Source organism: Cryptomeria japonica, chromosome 9, assembly GCF_030272615.1.
Source record: "Cryptomeria japonica chromosome 9, Sugi_1.0, whole genome shotgun sequence".
Taxonomy (NCBI): Eukaryota; Viridiplantae; Streptophyta; class Pinopsida; order Cupressales; family Cupressaceae; genus Cryptomeria; species Cryptomeria japonica.
The window spans coordinates 9,813,225-9,824,255 of NC_081413.1; the positions used below are offsets into that span (position 1 = coordinate 9,813,225).

General features: G+C 36.8%; 1 protein-coding gene across 1 annotated transcript; it reads right to left on the reverse strand.

Moving 5' to 3' along the window:
- Positions 1-4,396: 4,396 nt before the first annotated feature.
- LOC131056742 (phospholipase A1-Igamma2, chloroplastic-like) lies at positions 4,397-5,351 on the reverse strand. Its single transcript, XM_059211422.1, has 2 exons — positions 5,147-5,351; positions 4,397-5,043 (listed from the first exon to the last, which is right to left on the reverse strand). The coding sequence occupies exons 1-2, from the start codon at positions 5,349-5,351 to the stop codon at positions 4,397-4,399; spliced, it is 852 nt and encodes a 283-aa protein (XP_059067405.1).
- Between the last annotated feature and the right edge of the window lie 5,680 nt (positions 5,352-11,031).

An 11,031-nucleotide genomic window follows, 5' to 3' on the forward strand; every position in this document is an offset into this window, starting at 1 on the left:
TTCAGCAAGTGCAGATGAGCTCTCGAATAGAATGGAAGATGAGTTTGCACTCATAGCGTGTATGATTAGCTCAACCTCACAGAGTGTTTGGTACAGAGATAGTGGGGCATCATTTCATATGACAGGAGTTAGAGAATACTTCTCCAGTTATAAGGAGAGCACCAGAATCCAGATCTCTATGGGAAACATGTCCAAACTCATCTCAGTTGGGAAAGGGACTATTCAGTTTTAGAGGAAGAATGGTAAGATGATTCCTCTTGATGATTTGTTGCATGTTCTAGGCTTAGGGATGAATTTGATTTCTGTATCTATCCTTCAGGATAAAGGGTACAATGTACTCTTTAGAGGGGCACATGTATTGACTAAGCATAAGGATTGGAAATTGCCCATAGCTATTGGAGTTAGGAGTGGTCAACTTTATAGGTTGCAATTTGATACTCCTAAGGTACTCATGAGTAGCAAAAATCCTAGAGATCTTGGAGAGCTATGGCATAAGAGAATGGGCCATATACATCATGGACCACTTAAATTGCTTTGTGAGACTGTGACAGGTGTTCCAGAGGTGAGCACAGAGCATGATGATATATGTAAGGGATGTGTGTTGGGGAAGTTTGCAAAAGCATCTTTTCCAAGAAGTGACATAAGATCTGAGGGTATTCTTGATCTAGTACATTCAGATGTATGTGGACCTATGTCGACGAAGTCTCTCAGAGGGTATGAGTACTTTGTTACTTTTATTGATGATTTCTCCAGGAAGACCTGGATATACTTCTTGAAGACCAAGGATGAGGTTTTCAGTTGCTTCCAAGAGTTCAAATCTCTTGTGGAGAATTCGACAGGAAAGAAGATAAAGGTTCTTCGGCCAGACAATGGAGGCGAGTACAAAGGAAATGAGTTCCAGGAGTTCTGCACCAAGGAAGGAATCAAGAGAGAGTGGACTGTTCCTTACAATCCACAATAGAATGGAGTTGCTGAGAGGAAGAATCAGTCTATATCAAAGGCAGCAAGAACTATGTTGCATGACCAGGATATGCCTCATTATCTGTGGGCAGAGGCATGCAATACAACAGTATACATACAAAATAGAGTTCCACATAAGGTACTGGAGAAGATGACACCAGAGGAAGCATTCACTGGGAAGAAGCCAGATGTCAGTCACTTCAGGATCTTTGGGAGTTTGGCATATTGCCACATTCCTAAGGATACACGTACCAAGTTAGATCAGACTGCAAAAAAGGGGTACTTTGTGGGGTACAGTGAAACCTCAAAGGCATATCGGATATTTATTCCAGGGACCAAGAGGATTATAGTCAAGCATGATGTCAAGTTCATGGAGGACAACGCATTTAGAAGGTTCAGAGATTTTCCAGTAGATGATCAGAGTGAGCAACTGATAGAAGCTCCAAGGATAGCTCAATCGAGTCAAGGGTAGCAAAGCTCAAGTAGTGAGAGTTCACAGAGTATGGAGCAACTGGTGCGGTAGGAGATGCATCAAGAAGACATGGAGTTTGATGTTTCATCCTCTATAGTTGGCAGTAGGAATCATGAGGTTCAACTGACACAAAAGAATACTCAAGAGTTAGTGGGTACTCCTAGGAGGAGTAGTAGACAACGAAAACAACTAGCTAGGTATGATGACTATGTAGCTTTAGTTAGTCAGTTGGTAGATAGTGAACCTTCCAGCTATCATGAAGCTACACAACATCAGGTGTGGCAGGATGCAATGGTTGAGGAGTATACCTCAATAATGCAGAATGATGTGTGGGAAGAAGTTCCTAGACCAATAGATAGGGCTATGGTTGGATCATGTTGGATCTATAAGATCAAGCATGGTGCAGATGGTAGCATCAAGAAATACAAGGCAAGGTTTGTGGAAAACGGGTTCTCTCAGAAGGAGGGAATAGACTATGAGGAGACATTTTCTCTAGTTGCTAGGTATACTTCTATATGAGCTGTAATCTCAATTTTAGCACAAATGGGATGGCAGATCCATCAAATGGATGTCAGGACAACGTTCCTCAATGGTGAGTTAAAAGAGGAGGTATACATAGAACAACTAGAAGGCTTTGTAGCACACAAAAAAGAGACCCACATGTGTAGATTAAAGAGAGCTTTGTACAAACTCAAGTAGGCTCCCAAAGCGTGGTATGAATGCATTGATAGTTACTTGCAGGAAATAGGCTTTGTGAAGAGTGAGGCAGATGTTAATCTCTACTACTTGGTGGTTGGGGGTGAGATTCTAATTCTTGTTCTATATGTGGATGACTTGTTTCTAACAGGTTCACTAGGGCTCATAGAAGAGTGCTAGAGAGACCTTGCAGCAGAGTTCGAGATGAAGGATTTGGGACTTATGCACTACTTTCTAGGCATGGAGGTATGGCAAACAAATGGAGAGATTTTCCTTGGACAAGAGAAATATTGCATTGAAATCTTGAAAAGGTTCAAGATGGAAGATTGCAAAGCTATGTCTACACCTATGATCACGAACTGGAGGAAGTTAGACATATCCAGGGAGAAGGATGTAGATCCCACCTTATACAGGCAATTGTTTGGTTCTCTCATGTATTTGGTCAATACCCGGCCAGATATAGAATTTGTAGTTAACTCTCTTAGTCAGTTCATGGTTGAGCTAAAGGGAGTGCATTGGACAGTGGCAAAGCATGTGCTGCATTATTTGTGAGGTACAATCGAGTATGGGATTAGATATGCTCGAGGTGAAGGAATCAGGTTGATGGGCTATACTGATGTAGATTGGGCAGGTAGTACAATAGACAAGAGAAGCGCTTCAGGGTGTTGTTTCAGTTTGGGATCACGAGTTGTCTCATGGTTCAGTAGGAAGCAGAAGTCTATGGCTTTGAGTTCAGTAGAGTTAGAATACATAGCAACTAGAATGGCGACATGTGAAGCTATATGGCTTCGGAAGTTGCTAGTAGCCTTGTTTGGTCAGAAGGTGGACACTACAGTGATACATTGCGACAATCAGAGTTGCATTAAGTTGACTGAGAATCCGGTGTTTCATGATAGGTCGAAACATATAGACATCAGGTATCACTTCATCAGAGATTGTGTACAGAGTGGAGTTGTTCAACTACAGTTTATACCTACAGATCAATAGGTAGTAGATATTCTGACAAAGGCATTAAGGAAGGCAAAATTCGTCTTCTTCAGAGAGAAGTTGGGTGTCATGCAGAACAACTTCCTTGCTAAGAGGGAGTGTTAGTTTGTTAGTTTGTTAGCTTGGACAACTGTTTGTCCATTTGATAAATAATTAGTAAATAATTGTTTCCTAACAAATGTAGTTAGAGTTCAAACAATTCTTATTAATTATTTGACTCTTTTTTTTAGAAACTTCTAGCAACCAATTTGGTTAGGGTTATTTAGTTGTTTTTAATCTCAGCCATTGATTGAGAATTAATTTTGGCCATTGGTTTTCCAACGAGAGTAGTATATAAGGGGGTCAGGGGGCATTTGGAAAACAATGAATGAATTGTGTGAAGAACTTGCAGTGTTAGCAAGTAGTCTTGTAGTGTTAGCAAGGGCGCAGTGATAGCAGTGGGATGGCAGCGGGGTGGAATCTCAGCAGGAGGATTAGGAGATCGTCGAAGCTCTGCCAGTAACAGGCATTCAGTATTTGTATCTCTTAATTTGTTGTAGTTAATATATATTCCTCATTTGCAGTACTAGTTTTCCCTTCGGGGTTTTTTTCAGGGACAATTATCCGGAAATATCATGTCATTGTGTTACATATTTCTTTCCGCCTATTTTTATTTGTAAAGTTGTAGTTGTGTTATTTTCCAATATTGGTTGATCAAATAATCTATTAAAGATAGGAAGTTAATAATCAATAACTGCAATAGATTTTTCACAGTTTTGAAAGCATCCAACTTCAATAGGTCCTCTACAACTTATAACTAATCTACTTCGAGGACATATCATTTAGCTTACATACACAACCAGAAGCATTTCAATATAGACATTTACATTTGTATAATGGAGCTTTACACTCGAAAAAAATAACGCACCTAAAGAATTTCTAACCATATTACATTCTATAAGAATTTTAGGAAGGAGCGAGAATTTGATGAGTTATAAACTGGGAGTGAATTGGAATTACTGGGGCGCATATAGGGTAGACGAGGAGCTAGGGGAACAGGAGTGGGAGTCGTAGGAGAGTATACCAATAACCCGTCTATCCGCTTTACAATCTCTTTATCCCTCCTTACCCACCACTTAGAAGGGATTTGAAGCTTTTCAATAAGCAAGTCGGAGTACTTGTTCACCAAAGCTGGATCTCTTCCAGATGGTTCGAAAGGCAGCTTGTTATTTCCTTGAAACCCATCAAGCAAGTGGAGATAAACCTCTAAATTGTGGAAACTGGCTGGATTATATGATTTCTTCAGCACTGCAGAGCTCCTACTGTCCAAAGTAATGGGGACTCCCACATGAACATATGTCCAGGGAAGCCAATGCAGAATCTGGTAAGCCATCCCATGTTCTCGTTGAGAAAAACTCCAGGAACTTTGGGAACGACGTCCCATGTATTTACCAACCACAAAACTTTAACGCCTATCTCCTGCAAATGTTGGGAAAAAGCTAGGTTTCCTACACGTGGAGAAGCGGAGGCAAAAACTGTGACAGGGATTGATTTCCTATCATTTTCTTTCATGATAATCTGTTTGTTATCATATGCACTTAGAGTTGCTAACGCAGCACCCAAACTATGTCCAGTGAAAGTTATGCTCATATCTTCTTCATCTTTGTACTCATTTAATAATCTTGTTATTTCGGTCACCACAATATCTCTTGCACTATGTCTGGATCTCTCAGAGTCTCCATATACAGAGTTATAACAGCTCAGAAATCCCTTCTCTATTTGAACACCTGGTTTGAAAGTTGTTTGTATGTCGGGACACTGTGTACTCTGAGATAAGGTACCAGGGACTAATATATCCTTCATATTTTGCATCCATTCTTGAGGTGTTTTAGTTCCCCTCCATGCAACAACTATATCCCGTCTTCCCAATCTCTTTATCTCCTTTGGATCTGTTCAAACAGCAATATATCCCATCCAAGCACCACTATAACCGGATTTCGGCTTGAAAAACGACTTTAACACAGCTGTATTGGCGTAAATATATCGGGTTACCTGATAACCACGCCCAATCACCATACCTGAGTATTTCTGATTTGAGAAGTAGGTTAATGGGGTCAATCATGCCATTCCAATCATCACCACCCTGAATAGATCTCCAAATATCTCCAACCTGGGCATGGCATATGTGCTTTCCATCTCCTTTCACTTGCTCTGTTGCTAGATGCCCACCACCGATGCTTAATCGAGATATTGCCATACAATTTCTATGAAACCTATAATTTACTCAAAGAGAATGAAATTTATGCTCACACCTTTGCGATATGAAATAAAAATGAAGTTTATGCTCAGGCCTTTGCAATAGCAAACAGAAATGAAATTTATGCTCAGACCTTTGTCCGTTTGGTATTTACAGTTTCTAATGATTGCGGAATGATAGAAATACAATACAGAGTAACGAATATATAGTAATAATAATATGTCAGTCCACCCTACCATTCCAAACGACCATTCTTGAAGACAGTCTTCAAAGTGCGAACCCCTTAGTCTTAACAGCCAGGATTGTCAATTGCACCGAGTCAAACGTGTGGCTATTCATGCAAGACTTGCGTACACGGTTTAGTTTACTATACTCTCAAAATAGTAGAGAGCGAAAATGTCAATACCATAACGCAAAGCCAACAGATTAAAACATTTTTGTGTTGTGAAAACAATAACGAATTGACATTAGATTATCTCTCATTTCAAAGAACAATGAAGCTGGATTTATAATTTTAGCGATGAATGGTAGACATTTTGTATCAAAATTAAATAAAAGCAAAACATTGTCTCGATTTAAAACTTTACAGACGAAAATGCAATCCTATCAATAGGAGGAGGATCATAGGGTGATTGCTGCATCCATGATAATATCGTTTTGGGCTTTCTCTTTTACTTGATTCAACAATGTAAGTTTTAATTAGGAGCTCAATAATATACACCACAATCATGTTGGGAAATTGACAATGTGTTAAGGGAGACTAGCTATGATGTTCACAGCGAGGATAATTGTGTGAACCACACCTAGAATGAATAGTATGGAGACAACAATCATATAAAGGGGAGACATGTCTAATTAGAGAAGATAGTGCAAGAGCAACCATATAATCAAACTTTGACCCAATGCTCATTAAGATTCTACAAGTAGAAAACTTCTAAACCAAATTTAGGGAATGCCATCCTAACATAGAATACTTAATACTTATAATCAACTAGGGACAACATTATACTGATTCACAAGAGTAGGCAACTTCTTCTTTGAGATATGATAGGAAAAGGGTTGTGCTCCATAGGTTCTTTTAATTAGGAACATTACAAAAAAATAAATAACAATTAACAATGCCCTAATAACCTTAACCTAATTCTTTGTGAATGCCTAAGATTTATCACAAGGCTAATAACCATATTTTCTATGAATACACTTGGAAAAACTTCAATAAGAAAGAAAAGATCATTCATGTATACAAGTCCTATGATATTTTAGTATGTTGCACTATACATCTATCTTATTTCAATATGGGAAGAGAAGTGATCTTAGGATTCAAATAGGTATATCATAAGAACCATGTTCTAGTATGAATCAAGACAAGGCACTCATGATAATTGCTAAAATACAAAAATTGGTGTGGGACCGAAATTGTCCATATAAGGAACCATGACAATGATCACATCCAAGTGCATAAGATTATGCGTAAACATATATATTATGGCTTTAGGCTACATGGGAAAATGAATATTCACAACACCACCTTAAAATAATTTAGTATTCCTATCTGTCCACATGTTTAATGTAATTTCCACTCAAAAGCATGCCCAACCCTAGTAAGTCTAAATGGAATTTTCAGCCTATTTTTCAAAATAATATTTTGCTAGGATAATTGAAAAAAACATCCAAAAAATAGACTTCCAAAATTGATGTAGCGTTAGCATGCAACTAAAATGGCAACAAGCACATGAAGATTTCTAAAGGTCTACAACAAATAAAAGAGGGGCCATAAATAGTGCCATAAAAATTCTAGTTGATGAGGTTAAGATCCAATGGGAAGACCTTATTAAAGTAGATATCAAGCTAAGTGAACTAATTTGGCTTTGTGGTGTCGTAAATTGTTTACCCTAATATTTTAATGTTCCATTTGGTGATAACTTTAGTTAGCATTCCCCTTGTAAACTTTAAGACCACTTATACTATATGCTATCCTAAAATTTCACCAATATTCCTACACTTAAATCATCCTCAAATAAAAAATCTTAGACTAGCTCTTATGTTAAGGGTCTCAATACTTGCATCTTCCTTTCAAAGGCCCCTTTTTAGGTGGACCCAAGCATAAATAGTACTCTAGTCCCACAAAACGGAGTTCAAATTTGGGTTGGTTCTCATGATTTGGTCTTGATCTTTGCATTTGATTGCTATTTTTCTGCCTATACTTGAAATAACCTCATGATCCCTATTAAAGAACATCTTCCATCCTTCATAATATCTAGCACTACAATCCAATTTAGTCTAGAGCAATCATATAATGAGTAGAAAGCTACAAGCACTTCTACATCTATAATAATATCACTGAAAAACTAAACTCAAGTATTGTTTCTTGTCTCTTGCTCATTGTTATTATCATGCCATGCCCTCTTTAAGGATTTTAAGGAGTGCTACATCAAGAATTTATGTGGAACTCTCTGAGAGGGTTTCATACCTAGGGTAAGTTTGTGATTTTAACATTTATCATTTATTTCTTCATTTTCCTTGTGGGGTCATGTGCTTTATCTCACCATTGCTATTGTGTAAGTGGGAACACCAATATTGGGTTTGACTTGGGGAGTCCCCTATATAACATAATCATTTTTTCCCTTTTTCCCTTTGTGTGGGTTTAAATTTGACGATGAGATTTATAATTAAAAAATACTGGAAAAGAAAATGGTAGACATCGCCAGACTTTGAGACAATGAAAATCCTAGGACCAAGGTAACCAACGCTCGTGTCTTGATAGTTTTACTTATATTTTTAGGAGATAGATGTGTAGATTTTCCTTATCTCATTTCTAATCATCTCCCAAATATCTATAACCTTTAGACATAGGTCCCTGACACTTATTTCCTACATAGACGACTTTAGACTTCAATTTTAGGTTCTTCTTTCTATCCTCATTCCAGATCTACCTTATTATTTCTTTCTTATATGATATACTTGTTATATTTTAATAAAATGTTTCATTTCAAAATTGTTAGCCTAGTCCACCTACACACGCTCAATCAATCCTAATTTGATGTAATTAGTAGAAGTGTGAGTGCAAGGCACTATCCATGTTCCTTATTAATAGTAAGCCAACCCCACTCACCTCTAACTTTGTCCAAGAAAAAGGAATTGATCCTAGGTTAATACACATGTTAATCTAGGGACACTTTTCCTATATTTTAAGTTTCATATTCGCTAGCCAAACCATTTCAAACTTGTAGTGCCATTTACTTGAAGAGGAATAGAGACTCCACCTATAGTTGAGTTTTGAAACGTTTTACAATTGTGAAGAGAGCAATAGATAATATTTTCAATTATTATAATTTTAAAAAATATTGCTTACATATATCTTACATTCATTGGACCACCAAGACTTGGTACACCATTCCCCAAGTTTATGAATCATGTCTAGAGAAAAAAGTTAACAATTATTTGAAATAATTTATAATCATGAATCTTTATTTTCAAAATTTGTGTTTAGATTTATATTATAATGGTTATAAAATAAAACACTTACTAGTTCTCAAAAAGAGGTCCGAAATATACCAAACACCTCTATTAGAAAATTAGTTTATGAACGCAGATATGTTTGGAAAGAGTATGATCTAGAAAATTAACCATAGGTAACATCTAAAGAGTTTAATGACTAATGTAAATAATATTCCTAAAATTATTCTTCTTCAATAAATGAAATCGTACAATGGCATACTAATCACTCTATTACTTGTAACAAATAAATTGATTTGGATTAGTATAAGCCCCATTATTAGAATGGGCATTAGCATTGTTAATTTATTGGGTTACATGTCATGTTATGTTCTCAAAGCAAGGAATTGTTCAAGGCAATTTCTTCATGCCTCAATTTTTCTCAAATATGCTAATTATTCATTTGACACACAATTCTTGAACCTTGTCATTAATTTTAATAAGGACAAGACTACCAAATTTATATAAAAGACAACAAAATTCACAAGAATCATGGTTGAATCCTTCTCTAGTTACGATAATCCTAAGGAAGATATTTAAGTGCAATTTATCAAGGTTTTGGTGACATGCTTCTAAAAAAACTAAGAAGGAGGAAAAAAAAATTCTTGGCTATAAGCATATTAAAAAGGGTTTATAGTCTTTTGATCTATTCTAGAGTATGTTACCATGAAGCTATAAAGGAAGATCATAAAGAAAAATAAAATCCTAGAAACTTCAACTCTAATATCGAATCTTATTCAATAACCCACTCAGGATTAAGAGGCTTAGGAAAATAGATATAACTATAGCACTAATTTATTTGCCATTATATACTAGAATGAGAAGTAAGGAAAACAATATTAAGAAATTACAAGGATTGACAAAGAGTTAATTGCTCTTCAAAAAGGATGAGAAATGAATCATTAGTAAAGAGGGCATTAAAAATGTTTGATACTGGAGTGGGGAGCTGGGGAACTATGTTTTACATTCTATTGGGAAACTTCATTGCAAAAAGTAGTAGAAATATTTAGTCACAATAATATATAGAGGAGTGAGAGGGTATTTTATGAACCATGTCAGCTTGTTTTCCAATAAATTCCTTGCAACATGCTTGTAAGGTCAAGTTGTAACAAATATAATATCTCCTTAATGTCAATCTATAGAGGAGATTCATATAAATTCCTTGGCCCTGCTAGCATGTCCAATGCTCTTTTAATGACATCTTCTTTTAACTCCTACCCTTTCTCACACTGCTTGCACTATAGATTAGGAAAGGGGAGCCATTTCTCTAGTGATTAAATTGATTGTCGAACTACTACATCAGCTAGGGAAGATGGTGGGGTGCTTGGTGTTGAAGTGGTTAAATGAGAGGGTATAATGTTGGAGGGTTTATCTATGGTAGATATCTCCACTAGGATATCTCACTCTCAAAAGGTGATAATGGATATTTCCCATACGTTGGGATTTAAAGGCTCTTGTGTCAGATCTTTCAAATAATCTATTATGGGAGAGGTTTCTATTGATGGCTCCTTCAAGCCTCTTCTCCACCAATTAAGGGGTATTGAATGGAGATGGTTTTTGTCGTTGGTGGTGTTGGTGCAGTTAATGAGAATGGTTTTGTTGACCCTTTGATGTAGCCATGGTCTTGAGGGTCCTCAAGAAGAAAAATCCAGATCATGTATCAAGAGTAATTCCACAGAAGCACCAACACAAAATAGAGAAAATGCAAGATCAAACATCTGCAATAACATGGATTCATCATAAATTAGAAGCAACATGCAGGAAAACATGTAGACTTACAGGCCTAGTTACATAATACACCACAGATTACAATCCATTCGAACCTCCAAGAGGTGTTCTAATTATAGATCATGAATATATATCCTCATATCTATTCAATATCCCTAAAGAATCAAATACAACAATATATATAGCATCCATAACACATTTGGGTTGGCCACAAAATATTACATTCTTGAAGACAAGAAAATGAAACATGTAAAATAGGTCAGACCGAAAGTGTGAAGATCTCCTCCGCCAAGGAAAAAAACGAAGTGCGGACCATAAAGAAAGGCCGGCCAAGGGCCCAGGAACATCGTGTGTGGTGCCAATTAGATCCGCAAGAAAATAAAATTCTCCACAAGAGAAGAAATCTCCAACTAGCTGCTAAGATCCAATTATTATGGTACCATGAAACCGACAATCA

What these genes read in the sequence shown, in the direction of transcription:
- LOC131056742 (XM_059211422.1), bottom strand. Translation starts at nt 5,351, where the DNA reads ATGGCAATATCTCGATTAAGCATCGGTGGTGGGCATCTAGCAACAGAG. An exon ending in TGATTGGGCGTGGTTATCAG is followed by an intron (nt 5,044 to 5,146) that starts GTAACCCGATAT and finishes CTGTTTGAACAG; the next exon opens with ATCCAAAGGAGATAAAGAGA.